The following is a 17,829-nucleotide window of genomic DNA, read 5'->3' on the forward strand; positions in this document are numbered from 1 at the left end:
TTTACCAAAATTCTCTGGGTTCTGGGGAGATCCCAGCAGATTGGAAAACTGCAAATGTAACGCCCCTATTTAAAAAAGGAGGCAGACAAAAAGCAGGAAACTATAGACCAGTTAGCGCAACATCTATGGTTGGGAAAATGTTGGAGTCCATTATTAAAGAAGCAGTAGCAGGACATTTGGAAAAGCAAAATTCGGTCAGGCAGAGTCAGCATGGATTTATGACTCTGGTGTTTGCTGGTGTTCTTTGAGGATATAGCGAACAGGGTGAATAAAGGGGAACCAGTGGATGTGGTGTATTTGGACTTCCAGAAGGCATTTGACAAGGCATTGAACAAATACTTTGGTTCTGTCTTCGCTAAGACACAAATAACCTCCCGAAAATACTAGGGGACCGAGGGTCTAGCGGGAAGGAGGAACTGAGGGGAATCCTTATTAGTCAGAAAATGGTGTTAGGGAAACTGAGGGGACTGAAGGCTGATAAATCCCCAGGGCCTGATAGTCTGCATCCCAGAGTAAGGAAGTGAGGACTCTGGATCAGTTCCTATAGATTGGAGGGAAGCTTTTTAAAAAAAGGAGGGAGAGAAAACAGGAAACATATAAAATTATGACGTGATTGGACAGGTTAGATGCAGGAAGAATGTTCCCGATGTGGGGGAAGTCCAGAACAATGGGTCACAGTCTAAGGATAAGGGGTAAGCCATATAGGAGCAAGATGAGGAGAAACTTTTTCACCCAGAGAATTGTGAACCTGTGGAATTCTGTACCACAAAGTTGTGGAGTCCAGTTCGTTGGATATATTCAAAAGGGAGTTGGATTTGGCCCTTACAGCTAAGGGGATCAGGGAGTATGGAGAGAAGACTGGAGTGGGGTACTGAAGTTGCATGATCAGCCATGATCATATTGAATGGCGGTGCAGGCTTGAAGGGCCAAATGGCCTGCTCCTGCACCTATTTTCTAGGTTCCACAAAGAAGATTACTGCACAAGATAAAAGTTCACTGGGTTGGGGGTAATATATTAGCATGGATAGAGGATTGGCTAACTAACAATAGAACAGAGAATTGGGATAAATGGTTCATTCTCTGGTTGTCAACCAGTAACTAGTGGGGTGCCGTAGGGATCAGTGCTGGGACCCCAACTATTTACAATCTATATTAATGACTTGGAAGAAGGGACTGAGTGTAACGTAGCCAAGTTTGCTGACGATACAAAGATGGGAGGAAAAGCAATGTGTGAGGAACATAAGAACATAAGAATTAGGAACAGGAGTAGGCCATCAGCCTCTCGAGCCTGCTCCGCAATTCAACAAGATCATGGCTGATCTGGCCGTGGACTCAGCTCCACTTACCCGCCCGCTCCCCGTAACCCTTAATTCCCTTATTGGTTAAAAATCAATCTATCTGTGATTTGAATACATTCAATGAGCTAGCCTCAACTGCTTCCTTGGGCAGAGAATTCCACAGATTCACAACCCTCTGGGAGAAGAAATTCCTTCTCAACTCGGTTTTAAATTGGCTCCCCCGTATTTTGAGGCTGTGCCCCCTAGTTCTAGTCTCCCCGACCAGTGGAAACAACCTCTCTGCCTCTATCTTGTCTATCCCTTTCATTATTTTAAATGTTTCTATAAGATCACCCCTCATCCTTCTGAACTCCAACGAGTAAAGACCCAGTCTACTCAATCTATCATCATAAGGTAACCCCCACATCTCCGGAATCTGCCTAGTGAATCGTCTCTGTACCCCCTCCAAAGCTAGTATATCTTTCCTTAAGTAAGGTGACCAAAACTGCACGCAGTACTCCAGGTGCAGCCTCACCAATACCCTGTACAGTTGCAGCAGGACCTCCCTGCTTTTGTACTCCATCCCTCTCGCAATGAAGGCCAACATTCCATTCGCCTTCCTGATTACCTGTTGCACCTGCAAACTAACTTTTTGGGACCCCCAGGTCCCTCTACACCGCAGCATGTTGTAATTTCTCCCCATTCAAATAATATTCCCTTTTACTGTTCCCCCCCCCCCCCCCCCCAAGGTGGATGACCTCACATTTTCCGACATTGTATTCCATCTGCCAAACCTTAGCCCATTTGCTTAACCTATCTAAATCTCTTTGCAGCCTCTGTGTCCTCTACACAACCCGCTTTCTCACTAATCTTTGTTACACTACACTCTGTCCCCTCTTCCAGGTCATCTATGTATAATGTAAACAGTTGTGGTCCCAGAACCGATCCCTGTGGCACACCACTAACCACCGATTTCCAACCTGAAAAGGACCCATTTATCCCGACTCTGCTTTCTGTTAGCCAGCCAATTCTCTATCCATGCTAATACATTTCCTCTGACTCCACGTACCTTTATCTTCTGCAGTAACCTTTTGTGAAGCACCTTATCGAATGCCTTTTGGAAATCTAAATACACCACATCCATCGGTACACCTCTATCCACCATGCTCGTTCCATCCTCAAAGAATTCCAGCAAATTAGTTAAACATGATTTCCCCTTCATGAATCCATGTTGCGTCTGCTTGATTGCACTATTCCTATCTAGATGTTCCGCTATTTCTTCCTTAATGATAGCTTCAAGCATTTTCCCCACTACAGATGTTAAACTAACTGGCCTATAGTTACCTGCCTTTTGTCTGCACCCTTTTTTAAACAGAGGCATTACATTAGCTGCTTTCCAATCCACTGGTACCTCCCCAGAGTCCAGAGAATTTTGGTAGATTATAACGAATGCATCTGCTATAACTTCTGCCATTTTTTAATACCCTGAGATGCATTTCATCAGGACCAGGGGACTTGTCTACCTCGAGTCCCATTAGCCTGTCCAGCACTACCTCCCTAGTTAGTGATAGTGATTGTCTCAAGGTCCTCCCTTCCCACATTCCCGTGACCAGCAATTTTTGGCATGGTTTTTGTGTCTTCCACTGTGAAAACCGAAGCAAAATAATTGTTTTAAGGTCTCAGCCATTTCCACATTTCCCATTATTAAATCCCCCTTCTCATCTTCTAAGGGATACAAAAAATCTGCAAAAGGACAGACAGGCTAAGTGAGTAGGCAAAAATTTGGCAGATGGAGTATAATGTTGGAAAGTGTGAGGTCATGCACTTTGGCAGAAAAAAATCAAAGAGCAAGTTATTATTTAAATGGAGAAAGATTGCAAAGTGCTGCAGTACAGTGGGACCTGGGGGTACTTGTGCAGGTACAGCAAGTGATCAGGAAGGCCAATGGAGTCTTGGCCTTTATTGCAAAGGGGATGGAGTATAAAAACAGGGAAGTCGTGCTACAGTTATACAGGGTATTGGTGAGGCCACACCTGGAATACTGCGTGCAGTTTTGGTTTCCATATTTACGAAAGGATATACTTGCTTTGGAGGCAGTTCAGAGAAGGTTCACTAGGTTGATTCCAGAGATGAGGGGGTTGACTTATGAGAAAAGGTCGAGTAGGTTGGGCCTCTATTCATTGTAATTCCAAAGACTGAGAGGTGATCTTATCGGAACTTATAAGATTATGAGGGAGCTTGACGAGGTGGATGCAGAGAGGATGTTTCCACTGATGGGGGAGACTAGAACGAGAGGGCATGATCTTAGAATAAGGGGCCGCCCATTTAAAACAGAGATGATAAGGTTTGTAAATCTGTGGAATTCGCTGCCTCAGAGAGCTGTGGAAGTTGGGACATTGAATAAATTTAAGACAGAAATAGACAGTTTCTTAAACGATAAAGGGATAAGGGGTTATAGAAACATAGAAAATAGGTGCAGGAGTAGGCCATTCGACCCTTCTAGCCTGCACCGCCATTCAATGAGTTCATGGCTGAACATTCAACTTCAGTACCCCATTCCTGCTTTCTCGCCATACCCCTTGATCCCCCTAGTAGTAAGGACCTCATCTAACTCCTTTTTGAATATATTTAGTGAATTGGCCTCAACAACTTTCTGTGGTAGAGAATTCCACAGGTTCACCACTCTCTGGGTGAAGAAGTTCCTCCGCATCTCGGTCCTAAATGGCTTACCCCTTATCCTTAGACTGTGACCTCTGGTTCTGGACTTTCCCAACATTGGGAACATTCTTCCTGCATCTAACCTGTCTAACCCCGTCAGAATTTTAAATGTTTCTATGAGGTCCCCTCTCATTCTTCTGAACTCCAGTGAATACAAGCCCAGTTGATCCAGTCTTTCTTAATAGGTCAGTCCCGCCATCCCGGGAATCAGTCTGGTGAACCTTCGCTGCACTCCCTCAATAGCAAGAATGTCCTTCCTCAGGTTAGGAGACAAAAACTGTACACAATACTCCAGGTGTGGCCTCACCAATGCCCTGTACAACTGTAGCAACACCTCCCTGCCCCTGTACTCAAATCCCCTTGCTATGAAGGCCAACATGCCATTTGCTTTCTTAACCGCCTGCTGCACCTGCATGCCAACCTTCAATGACTGATGTACCATGACACCCAGGTCTCTTTGCACCTCCCCTTTTCCTTATCTGTCACCATTCAGATAATAGTCTGTCTCTCTGTTTTTACCACCAAAGTGGATAACCTCACATTTATCCACATTATACTTCATCTGCCATGCATTTGCCCACTCACCTAACCTATCCAAGTCGCTCTGCAGCCTCACAGCATCCTCCTCGCAGCTCACACTGCCACCCAACTTAGTGTCATCCGCAAATTTGGAGCTACTACATTTAATCCCCTCATCTAAATCATTAATGTACAGTGTAAACAGCTGGGGCCCCAGCACAGAACCTTGCGGTACCACACTAGTCACTGCCTGCCATTCTGAAAAGTACCCATTTACTCCTACTCTTTGCTTCCTGTCTGACAACCAGTTCTCAATCCATGTCAGTACACGACCCCCAATCCCATGTGCTCTAACTTTGCACATCAATCTCTTGTGTGGGACCTTGTCGAACGCCTTCTGAAAGTCCAAATATACCACATCAACTGGTTCTCCCTTATTCATCCTCAAAAAATTCCAGAAGATTTGTCAAGCATGATTTCCCTTTCACAAATCCATGCTGACTTGGACCTATCATGTCACCTCTTTCCAAATGCACTGCTATGACATCCTTAATAATTGATTCCAAAATTTTACCCACTACAGATGTCAGGCTGACCGGTCTATAATTCCCTGTTTTCTCTCTCCCTCCTTTTTTAAAAAGTGGGGTTACATTGGCTACCCTCCACTCCATAGGAACTGATCCAGAGTCAATGGAATGTTGGAAAATGACTGTCAACGCATCCACTATTTCCAAGGCCACCTCCTTAAGTACTCTGGGATGCAGTCCATCAGGCCCTGGGGATTTATCGGCCTTCAATCCCATCAATTTCCCCAACACAATTTCCCGGCTAATAAGGATTTCCCTCAGTTCCTCCTCCTTACTAGACCCCCCGACCCCTTTTATAACCGGAAGGTTGTTCGTGTCCTCCTTCGTGAATACCGAACCAAAGTACTTGTTCAATTGGTCCGCCATTTCTTTGTTCCCCGTTATGACTTCCCCTGATTCTGACTGCAGGGGACCTACGTTTGTCTTTACTAACCTTTTTCTCTTTACATATCTATAGAAACTTTTGCAATCCGTCTTAATGTTCCCTGCAAGCTTCTTCTCATACTCCATTTTCCCTGCCCTAATCAAACCCTTTGTCCTCCTCTGCTGAGTTCTAAATTTCTCCCAGTCCCCAGGTTCGCTGCTATTTCTGGCCAATTTGTATGCCACTTCCTTGGCTTTAATACTATCCCTGATTTCCCTTGATAGCCACGGTTGAGCCACCTTCCCTTTTTTATTTCTATGCCAGACAGGGATGTACAATTGTTGTAGTTCATCCATGCGGTCTCTAAATGTCTGCCATTGCCCATCCACAGTCAACCCCTTAAGTATCATTCGCCAATCCATCCCAGCCAATTCACGCCTCATACCTTCAAAGTTAGCCTTCTTTGAGTTCTGGACCATGGTCTCTGAATTAACTGTTTCATTCTCCATCCCAATGTAGAATTCCACCATATTATGGTCACTCTTCCCCAAGGGGCCTCGCACGAGATTGCTAATTAATCCTCTCTCATTACATAACACCCAGTCTAAGATGGCCTCCCCCCTAGTTGGTTCCTCGACATATTGGTCTAAAAAACCATCCCTTATGCACTCCAGAAAATCCTCCTCCACCGTATTGCTTCCAGTTTGGTTAGCCCAATCTATGTGCATATTAAAGTCACCCATTATAACTGCTGCACCTTTATTGCACGCACCCCTAATTTCCTGTTTGATGCCCTCCCCAACATCACTACTACTGTTTGGAGGTCTGTACACAACTCCCACTAACGTTTTTTGCCCTTTGGTGTTCTGCAGCTCTACCCATATAGATTCCACATCATCCAAGCTAATGTCCTTCCTAACTATTGCCTTAATCTCCTCCTTAACCAGCAATGCTACCCCACCTCCTTTTCCTTTTATTCTATCCTTCCTGAATGTTGAATACCCCTGGATGTTGAGTTCCCAGCCCTGCTCATCCTGGAGCCACGTCTCCGTAATCCCAATCACATCATATTTGTTAACATCTATTTGCACAGTTAATTCATCCACCTTATTGCGGATACTCCTTGCATTAAGACACAAAGCCTTCAGGCTTGTTTTTTTAACACCCTTTGTCCTTTTAGAATTTTGCTGTACAGTGGCCCTTTTTGGTCTTTGCCTTGGGTTTCTCTGCCCTCCACTTTTCCTCATCTCCTTTCTGTCTTTTGCTTTTGCCTCCTTTTTGTTTCCCTCCATCTTCCTGCATTGGTTCCCATCCCCCTGCCATATTAGTTTAACTCCTCCCCAACAGCACTAGCAAACACTCCCCCGAGGACATTGGTTCCGATTCTGCTCAGGTGCAGACCGTCCGGATTGTACTGGTCCCACCTCCCCCAGAACCGGTTCCAATGCCCCAGGAATTTGAATCCCTCCCTGCTGCACCATTGCTCAAGCCACGTATTCATCTGAGCTATCCTGCGATTCCTACTCTGACTAGCACGTGGCACTGGTAGCAATCCAGAGATTACTACTTTTGAGGTCCTACTTTTTAATTTAGCTCCTAGCTCCTTAAATTCATTTCGTAGGAACTCATCCCTTTTTTTAACCTATGTCATTGGTATGGGGAGTGGGCGGGGAAGTGGAGCTGAGTCCATGATCAGACCAGCCATGATCTTATTGAATGGCGGAGCAGGCTCGAGGGGCCGTATGGCCTACTCCTGTTCCTATTTCTTATGTTCTTAAACTTGGATTTATTTAGCGCCTTTCACGACTATCAGATGTCTCAAAGCACTTTACCACCAATGAAGTACTTTCCAAGTGCAGTCATTGTTGTAATGTCGGAAACGAGGCAGGCAGTTTGCACACAGCAAGCTCCCACAAACAGCCATGTGATAATGACCAAATCATCTGGGTTTTTTTGTTATGTTCACAGAGAGCAGACGGGTCCTCGGTTTAATGTCTCATCCAAGACGGCACCTCCCGACAGTGGAGCACTTCACTGGAGTGTCTGCCTAAATTTTTGTGCTCAAGTCCCTGGAGTGGGACTTGAACCCACAACCGTCTGACTCAGAGGCGAGAGTGCTACCCACTGAGCCACTAACTGACACTATGTATCACTAATATAGATCTCCTAACTGCAGTACTAATTGCATATAGAATGCCACGCAAAATAAACCAGGAAAGCATTTATATAAAGTCATTAAACAATAAGAAATTTATTTTGGATACATTTACAGTACAAAGAAGACAAGACATCAAGAAGAATGAATCCTCAACTTAATTTACAAACAGAAATTATTGTAGCAAGTTATTGGGCAGTTTTGAAGATGAGCGAGTGAATTGAAAGAGGAATCGAGCCCGATTTTAGGAGACGAGATTACTTGGTTCTGGAACGGCAGTGTGTCGCCGTGCATCACGGCAACCCCCTATGTGGCACAATCCAGTTTTTGGGAGAATGTCACTGACAGATTTACAAACGGGAGCACTAGAGCTACCCCAGTGACAGCGGCCCTTTAAGATCGTCACAGATTTCTCCAATTCAGCTTTTGTACAGGATTCAGAAGTGGAAAGTGATAAACTATCATGGCACGTGAACCAGAGTAGGACAGTCAAGACAAACTCGCACCTCGTTTCATTGTTCCCTGTTAAGGTATATTTTAAAAATTAAGTTATATTTTCCATTGCAGTCTGTGACCTGCCGTTCAGCTAAGACACAAAGCAATGAAAACAGTTCGAAGATGGTGTGAAGCAGGGAACTTTTCCCTGTGCGGCAGGTTTTGATCCTGCTCGAACGTAACATAAGACGGAACGGTATAGGTTCGTTCCTGAAAGTCAAACTACAGTCCAGTTTTAAACTCGACGTCAGTCTTGTTTTTACACGAGGAGTTTAGGATGCACTAAAAGCTGGATTTTCTCACCGTTTAACGTCAAACGTAGAGCCGCCCATCAGTACCTTCTGCTCATTTTCTTGAACTTTTCGTAATGGTAGTCATCTGTTGCCTTTTCGTTGGAAGGGCGTTTGCGATTCGGAGGAGATTCTGCACAACGTAGAAAGAGAAAATTTTTAAATATTTGTGCTGCAGTAACCTCTTAAAAGCAGCACATCATTAGAATTTAAGACAGAAAATACAGCTAGCCCATGATTGATGCCTATGTATTCCACCTCTTTAAAGATCAATGATTGAGTGAAGAACTTTGAAGAAATTTCCTTAACCCCATCACCCACGTCCCTGCGGCAAGTTAATGTATACAAGAAACCAGTGGGGATCACCAACTGGGGGGGTGGGTGGGGGGAGGGGGGGGGGGAAGAGGGAGAAAGAGAAACTTAAAATGGGATCTCCATTGGTAAGCATTATATGGTAGCACTTACCCTTAATGTTGCCACTTCCTGTTTAAATGTGGAAAAAGCTCTGATTAGAATTGATCAATTTCTCATCAGTTTTAATATGTTCATTACCCTTCTCCATATTTCATTTTATACAAATTCACCACAGCAAACTGGGCTGAAAGATTGAAAAACTGCAAATGAAATGCCCCTATTTAAAAAAGCAGGAAACTATAGACCAGTTAGCCCAACATCTGTGGTTGGGAAATGTTGGAGTCCATTATTAAAGAAGCAGTAGCAGGACATTTGGAAAAGCAAAATTCAGTCAGGCAGAGTCAGCATGGATTTATGAAGGGGAAGTCATGTTTGACAAATTTTCTGGAGTTCTAAGGATGTAACGAACAGGGTGGATAAAGGTAAACCAGTGGATGTAGTGTATTTGGACTTCCAGAAGGCATTTGACAAGGTGCCACATAAAAGGTTACTGCACAAGATAAAAATTCACTGGATTGGGGGTAATATATTAGCATAGATAGAGGATTGGCTAACTAACAGAGAACAGAGTGTCGGGATAAATGGTTCATTCTTTGGTTGGCAACCAGTAACTAGTGGGGTGCTGCAGGGATCAGTGCTGGGACCCCAACTATTTACAATCTATATTAACGACTTGGAAGAAGGGACTGAGTGTAACATAGCCAAGTTTGTTGACGATACAAAGATGGAAGGAAAAGCAATGTATGAGGACACAAAAAATCTGCAAAAGGACAGACAGGCTCAGTGAGTGGGCAAAAATTTGGCAGATGGAGTATAATGTTGGAAAGTGTGAGGTCATGCATTTGGCAGAAAAAAAAAATCAAAGAGCAAGTTATTATTTAATGGAGAAAGATTACAAAGTGCCACAGTACAGCAGGACCTGGGGGTACTTGTGCATGAAACACAAAAGGATAGTATGCAGGTACAGCAAGTGATCAGGAAGGCCAATGGTATCTTGGCCTTTATTTCAAAGAGGATGGAGAATAAAAGCAGGGAAGTCTTGCTACAGCTATTTAAGGTATTGGTGAGGCCACATCTGGAATACTGCCTGCAGTTTTGGTTTCCATATTTATGAAAGGATATACTTGCTTTGGAGGCAGTTTAGAGAAGTTTACTAGGTTGATTCCGGGGATGAGGGAGTTGACTTATGAGGAAAGGTTGAATAGGTTGGGCCACTACTCATTGGAATTCAGAAGAATGAGAGGTGATCTTATCGAAACGTGTAAGATTATGAGGGCTTGACAAGGTGGATGCTGAGAGGATGTTTTCACTGATGGGGGAGGGAGACTAGAACTAGCGGGTATGATCTTAGCATAAGGGGTCGCCCATTTAAAACAGAGATGAGGAGAAATTTATTTTGTAAATCTGTGAAATTTGCTGCTTCAGAGAGCTGTGGAAGCTGGGACACTGAATAAATTTAAGACAGAAATAGACAGTTTCTTAAACGATAGGGGGTTATGGGGAACGGGCAGGGAAGTGGAGCTGAGTCCATGATCAGATCAGCCATGATCTTACGGAATGGCGGAGCAGGCTCGAGGGGCCGTATGGCCTACTCCTCTTCCTATTTCTTATGTTCTTAAATTAGTAAACCTACCGTGGGAAGTATTCAAAGAAGCATTTGGTACGATACAAAATTAGTACACAGCCCTAAAAGGCAAAGTATCCACTTCTGGTCGTTAAGCAAACATGGTCAACAAATGAGGTAAGAGACTATCAAGCTAAAATAAGCTTAGGCCTATGCAAGGAAAAGTGGAAATCCAGTGGACTGGGGGAAGCTATAACAAGCAACAAAGGGATGCAAGGAAAGTAATGAGAGGTGGAAAAATGGGAATACGAAAGAGATATCAAAGGTAATGGTAAATGTTTTTATAAATATATTGAGAGTGTGGGAAGGGGGAAATGTGGGCCCATTAAAGACAGATGCAGGCAAACCTATAATGAACAATTAGTACTTAGTATAGTTTTCACTGGAGGAAGAGGAGAAGATACCAGTGATAGTTAAAATAAGTCAAGGTTTAAAATAAGTCGAGTGGAGAAATGTAGTAGATTTAATACAAGAAAGAAAATGGCAATGAAGAAAATAATGGGACTCAAGATAGGTAAATCTGCAAGACCTGATGGTTTCCACCCCAGGGTATTAAAATAGGTGAGGAAATTGCAAGTGCGTTGGTTATCACATTTTAAAGCTCTAGATTGGAAATTGTGTGCGGATTGGAAAACTATAAACGTCACTCCTTTATTTAAGAAACATAGAAAATAGATGCAGGAGCAGGCCATTCAGCCCTTCGAGCCTGCACCGCCATTCAATATGATCATGGCTGATCATTCAACCTCAGTACTCTAACCCCAGCCTTCTCTTCATACCCCCTGATCCCTTTAGCCATAAGGGCCTCATCTAACTCCCTTTTGAATATGTCCAACGAACTGGACTCAACAACTTTCTGTGCAGAGAATTCCACAGGTTCACAACTCTCTGGGTGAAAAAGGAAGGGAGAAACAAGGAAACTACAGGCCTGTCAGTTTATCAGTTGTGGAGAGGTTACAGGGCCAGAGTAACTGAGCACTTGGACAAGTATGAGCTGAGCAGAGTCAGCATGGAATAGTGATGGGCAGAAAGTATACCTGACTAATCTAGTTGAATTTTCTGAGGAGCTCACTGACATGGTGGAAAGGGGAGTGTCTATGGGTATTGTCTATATGGACTTCGAGAAAGCTTTATATAATGTTTTGCATAAGATTATTGTGAAAGTGCATGGAATTGGAGGTGAACTTAGGAGGTTGGCTAGTTCTTGGTTGGGTGGCAGGAGACAGAGTAGGGATATAGGGAATGTACGGATTGATGTAAGTGGGGATCTTTACTGGGGCCTCAACCTTTCACCATGTATAGTACTGACTTGGGTGAAGGAAGAGAGGGATGTATGTCCAAGTTTGCACATGGCATTAAGTTAGATGGCACAGTAAGTTGTGTTGAGGGAGCAAAAAGTTGCAAAGGCAGATAAAGTGAATGGGGAAAACTGTGGCAAGTGGGAGTTCAACCTGGAGAAGTGAGAGGCCATCCACTTTGGATCCAAGAAACACAAAATCGGAATATTTTCTTAATAGCGAGTGACTAGTAACTGGAGAAGCAACGGTACAGAAATCACTAAAAGCTTGTGCACAGGCACTAAAGTAATCAGAAAGGCTCATGGAATGTTGGCCTTTATCTCAAATGGGTTGGAATACACAGGGGAAGAAGTGATGCTTCATAACAACCTTGGTCAGACCCCATTTGGAGTGCTGTGTTCAGTTTTTGGCACTGCACCTCAGGAAGGATACCTTGCCCTTGGATTGGGTGCTGTGCAGATTCACCAGAATGGTACCGTGGCTCAAAGGATTAAATTATAAGGACAGGGTGCATAACATAGAAACATAGAAAATAGGTGCAGGAGTCGGCCATTCGGCCCTTCTAGCCTGCACCGCCATTCAATGAGTTCATGGCTGAACATGCAACTTCAGTACCCCATTCCTGCTTTCTCGCCATACCCCTTGATCCCCCTAGTAGTAAGGACTACATCTAACTCCTTTTTGAATATATTTAGTGAATTGGCCTCAACAACTTTCTGTGGTAGAGAATTCCACAGGTTCACCACTCTCTGGGTGAAGAAGTTTCTCCTCATCTCGGTCCTAAATGGCTTACTCCTTATCCTTAGACTGTGACCCCTGGTTCTGAACTTCCCCAACATTGGGAACATTCTTCCTCCATCTAACCTGTCTAAACCTGTCAGAATTTTAAATGTTTCAATGAGATCCCCTCTCATTCTTCTGAACTCCAGTGAATACAAGCCCAGTTGATCCAGTCTTTCTTAATATGTCAAGTAAGTAACTCCTGAACAGCCACACGACCTGCAATTTTGATTTGGATTTACATTTAAAATCGGGTGGATTTGGCACCAAGTTGTCCACATAACAATTGCATTGCTTGAAAGGACTGAACATAAGAACATATGAAATAGGAGTAGGCCATATGGCCCCTCGAGCCTGCTCCACCATTTAATACCATCTTGGCTGATCCGATCATGGACTCAGCTCCACTTCCCTGCCCGCTCACCATAACCCTTTACTCCTTCAACGTTCAAATATCTGTCTATCTCCACCTTAAACTTGGCTTGTGTTTAGAAGGTTGAGGGGTGATCTAATTAAGGTGTTTAAAATGATGAAGGGAGTCAATAGAGAGAAACTATTTCCTCTGGTGAGGGAGAACCCAGAACAAGGGGCAAAATTTTAAATTGAGAGATAGACCATTTAGGACTGAAATCAGGAAGAACAATAAAGGTATCAAATCTGAAACTCTCTCCTCCTCCTCCCCCCACCCCAGAATGCTGTGGTTGCTGGGTCAATTCAAATTTAAGATTGAGATCGATATATTTTACTTGGGTAAGGAAATCAAGGAATTTGGATCAAAGGCGGGTATAAATGGAGTTGAAGTACAGATCAGCCATGATCTGACTGAATGACGGAACAGGTTCGAGCGGCTGAATGGCCTCCTCCTGTTCGTATGGGTCCTTCTCCTTCCCCTCTGTTAATGCTGCTCTCTACCCAGATAGGTGGTGTGCAAGACCAGTATAGGCCAACGGGTAATCAGATCTTTGTTCTGTAGAACCAGCTAGGCTTCCCGTGCGGTCTCCCTTGGACAGCCTGGCTCAGAACAGGAACCCTCCGCGCGGGGAATAATGGCTGTCCTGGATAACCACCCTCCGAATGAAGTGGAATTGAAGTTAGGAAACTACCAGTTTTAATCTGCAAACAGCAGTTTGAATTTTTTAACTTTATTGGCGCGGTCCATTGCCTGACTAAGATTGACAATGAAACGCTCACATTCTCTACTTACGTTCAGGTTCAGGTTTATCGGTGTCTCCCACTCTCAGGGGCCGAGGCTTGGCCTCCTCTTTATTGCGTTTTGCAGGTGCGTGCAATTCCTCGCGGTAGACTACAATAGAGAACACAATAGCAATGGGAAACATGTACCCAGGACTCCGTCGCCACTTATTTCAAAGCCTTCTGAATTATATATTTTTAAAAACTACTGCGCTTTAGGGAAGTAGAAGCTGGCCTCTATTGCTGACAGGTGTGTGAAAGCGCACATTTTTCAAAACATTCATGCACGGGATGTGAGCATCGCAGGCAAAGCAGATGTTTATTGCATATTCGTAATTGCTCCGTGACAACTGTGTGGCTCGCTAGGCCATTTCAGAGGGCAGTTAAGAGTCAACCGCATTGCTGTGGGTCTGCAGTCACATATAGGCCAGACCGGGTAAGGGCGACAGATTTCTTTCCCTAAAAGACATGAGTGAACCAGATGGTTGTTTTTTTTTAAAAACAACAATCCGATAGTTTCATGGTCACCATTACTGATACTAGCTTTGTATTCCAGATTTATTTAATTAACTGAAATTAAATTCCCCAGCTGCCGTGGTGGGATTTGAACTCGTGTCTCCGGATCATTAGTCCAGGTCTCTGGATTACTGGTCCCATGACATGGCCACTATAAGAACATAAGAAATAGGAACATACGGTCCCTCGAGCCTGCTTCGGCATTCAATAAAATCATGGCTGATCTGATTATGGACTCAGCTCCACCTCCCCGCCCGCTCCCCATAACCTCTTATCCCTTTATTGTCTATTTCTGTCTTAAATTTATTCAATGTCCCAGCTTCCACAACTCTGAGGCAGCGAATAACACAAAATTACAACTCTCTGAGAAGAAATTTCTCCTCATCTCAGGTTTAAATGGGCAGCCCCTTATTCTAAGATCATGCCCTCTAGTTCTCAACTCCATCAGTGGAAACATCCTCTCTGCATCCACCTTGTCAAGTCTCCGCATAATCTTATACGTTTCGATAAGATCACCTCTCATTCTTCTGAATTCCAATGTGTAGAGGCCCAACCTACTCAACCTTTCCTCATAAGTCAACCCCCTCATCTCCAGAATCAATCAAGTGAACCTTCTCTGAACTGCCTCCAAAGCAAGTATATACTTTTGTAAATATAGAAACCAAAACTGCACGCAGTATTCCAGGTGTGGCCTCACCAATACCCTGTATAGCTGTTGCAAGACTTCCCTGCTTTTATACTCCATCCCCTTTGCAATAAAGGCCAAGATTCTATTGGCCTTCCTGATCACGTGCTGTACTTGCATACTATCTTTTGTGTTTCATACACAAGTACCCTAGGTCCCGCTGTACTGCAGCACTTTGCAATCTTTCTCCATTTAAATAATAACTTGCTCTTTGATTTTTTTTCTGCCAAAGTGCATGACCTAGAAACATGGAAACATAGAAAGTAGGTGCAGGAGTAGGCCATTCGGCCCTTCGAGCCTGCACCACCATTCAATAAGATCATGGCTGATCATTCACCTCAGTACCCCTTTCCTACTTTCTCTCCATACCCCTTGATCCCTTTAGCCATAAGGGCCATATCTAACTCCTTCTTGAATATATCTAACGAGCTGGCATCAACAACTCTCTGCGGTAGAGAATTCCACAGGTTAACAACTCTGAGTGAAGAAGTTTCTCCTCATCTTGGTCCTAAATAACTTACCCCTTATTCTTAGACTGTGACCCCTGGTTCTGGACTTCCCCAACATCGGGAACATACTTCCTGCATCTAACCTGTCTAGTCCCGTCAGAATTTTATTTGTTTCTATGAGATGCCCTCTCATTCTTCAAAACTCCAATGAATACAGGCCCAGTCAATCCAGTCTCTCCTAATATGTCAGTCCTGCCATCCCGGGAATCAGTCTGGTGAACCTTCGCTGTACTCCCTCAATAGCAAGAACGTCCTTCCTCAGATTAGGAGAGCAAAACTGAACACAATATTCCAGGTGAGGCCTCACCAAGGCCTTGTACAACTGCAATAAGACCTCTCTGCTCCTATACTCAAAACCCCTAGCTATGAAGGCCAACATGCCAGTTGCCTTCTTCACCACCTGCTGTACCTGCATGCCAACTTTCAATGACTGATGTACCATGACACCCAGGTCTCGTTGCACCTCCCCTTTTCCTAATCTGTCACCATTCAGATAATATTCTGCCTTCATGTTTTTGCCACCAAAGTGGATAACCTCACATTTATCCACATTATACTGCATCTGCCATGCATTTGCCTACTCACCTAACCTGTCCAAGTCACCTTGCAGCCTCTTAGCATCCTCCTCACAGCTCACACCGCCACCCAGCTTAGTGTCATCTGCAAACTTGGAGATATTACACTCAATTCCTTTGTCTAAATCACTGATGTATATTGTAAATAGCTGGGGTCCCTCGCACTTTCCAACATTATACTCCATCTGCCAAAGTTTTGCCCACTCTCTTAGCCTGTCTGTCCTTTTGCAGATTTTTTGAGTCCTCACACATTGCTTTTCCTCCCATCTTTGTATCGTCAGCAAACTTGGCTAGGTTACACTCAGTCCCTTCTTCCAAGTCGTTAATATAGATTGTAAATAGTTGGGGTCCCAGCACTGATCCCTGCAGCACCCCACTAGTTACAACCAGAGAATGAGCCATTTATCCCGACTCTCTGTTTTCTGTTAGTTAGCCAATCCTCTATCCATGCTAATATATTAACCTCAACCCTGTGAACTTTTATCTTGTGCAGTACCCTTTTATGTGGCACCTTGTCAAATGCCTTCTGGAAGTCCAAATACACCACATCCACTGGTTCCCCTTTATCCACCCTGTTCGTTACATCCTCAAAGAATTCCAGCAGTGAATGCCACTGCTCCCGACGTCTGTCAGCAGTGGAGGCAGCTCCTACATGAGGAATGGGGTGTGCCGCGAGAGGAAAATAACTCTCGCACCGTCTGGGGTCAGAGGGGAATCAACGGTCAAAAAGAAAATCTCAAAGAAAAGGAATGGGATAAACGCCATACCCTCCCTCTCTACCGATTGTGTATTCAGTTTGCAATAGCCAAGAGAACAAGTAAAGTTTTATTCTTCCAAGGGACAGCTTTGAATCCAGAAGTAGACTATGCAAAGGCTGGAATTTGAAGTCACTTCTCTGGATCATTAGTCCAGGCCTCTGGATTACCAGTCCTGCAAAATAACCACAATACTACCGTTCTGCTCACCTGAAGGACGGTGCCACTGATAATGCAGCACTACTCCAGCTTTGCACTGGAGTCTCAGAGAAATTTACAGCACGGAAGGAAGCCATTTCGGCCCATTGTGTCCGCGCCGGCCGACAAACAGCTAACCAGCCTAATCCCACTTTTCAGCTCTCGGTCCGTAGCCCTCTAAGTTACGGCACTTCAAGTGCACATCCAAGTACTTTTTTAAATGCGGTGAGGATTTCTGCCTCTACCACCCTTTCAGGCAGTGAGTTCCAGACCCCCACCACCCTCTGGGTGAAAACAATTCTCCTCAAATGCCCTCTAAACCTCGTACCAATTACAGGCAACTCTCGATTATCCGCACACGGATGCAACGGGAAACCGTTGTAACGGCATTTAAAATTCCGTGTGTGTGACGTCACTTTGAAACTCTGATGTTCCTTTCGAATGTTGCCTGTTGAGCCTTGCTTTTAAGCGCTCTGCCTTACCTCAGCTCCCGCTGCTGCTCCCACGCAGTTCCACTGCCTCTCAATTTATTAAAATGCCACGAACAGTTACAGGAAGTAATCAACAAGAGGACTAGAATTCAACGATTAGAAGATATACTACAGCTATTGGTTAGAGCACACCTGCAGTACTGTAAGCATTAACTGTAATGTCAACTCGTTCCAATGGAAAAATCGTTTACCCGGCATAGCCCAATCCCCGAGGGACCCGGATAATCGGGAGTTGCCTGTACTTTAAATCTATGCCCCTCAGTTGTTGACCCCTCTGCTAAGGGAAATAGGTCCTATCCATTCTATAATAGGCCTCTCAATTTTATACACCTCAATAAGGTCTTCCCTCAGCCTTCTCTGTTCCAAAGAAAACAAACCCAGCCTATCC

General features: G+C 44.2%; 1 protein-coding gene across 2 annotated transcripts in view; it reads right to left on the reverse strand.

Moving 5' to 3' along the window:
* Positions 1 to 7,692: 7,692 nt before the first annotated feature.
* Positions 7,693 to 17,829, reverse strand: part of c20h9orf78 (chromosome 20 C9orf78 homolog) — a 35,292-nt gene continuing 25,155 nt past the window's right edge. Inside the window, exons 8-10 of one of the 2 annotated variants that reach the window (XM_070863353.1) lie at positions 13,726 to 13,824; positions 8,871 to 8,888; positions 7,693 to 8,538 (exon numbers count right to left, since the gene is read on the reverse strand). In XM_070863353.1, the coding sequence (XP_070719454.1) occupies positions 8,447 to 8,538; positions 8,871 to 8,888; positions 13,726 to 13,824 (209 nt within the window). In that variant the 3' untranslated portion in view covers positions 7,693 to 8,446. The remainder of the gene's footprint in view (positions 8,539 to 8,870; positions 8,889 to 13,725; positions 13,825 to 17,829) is intronic. The other variant, XM_070863354.1, reaches the window with a different exon arrangement.

Source organism: Pristiophorus japonicus, chromosome 20 (genome assembly GCF_044704955.1).
Source record: "Pristiophorus japonicus isolate sPriJap1 chromosome 20, sPriJap1.hap1, whole genome shotgun sequence".
NCBI lineage: Eukaryota > Metazoa > Chordata > Chondrichthyes > Pristiophoridae > Pristiophorus > Pristiophorus japonicus.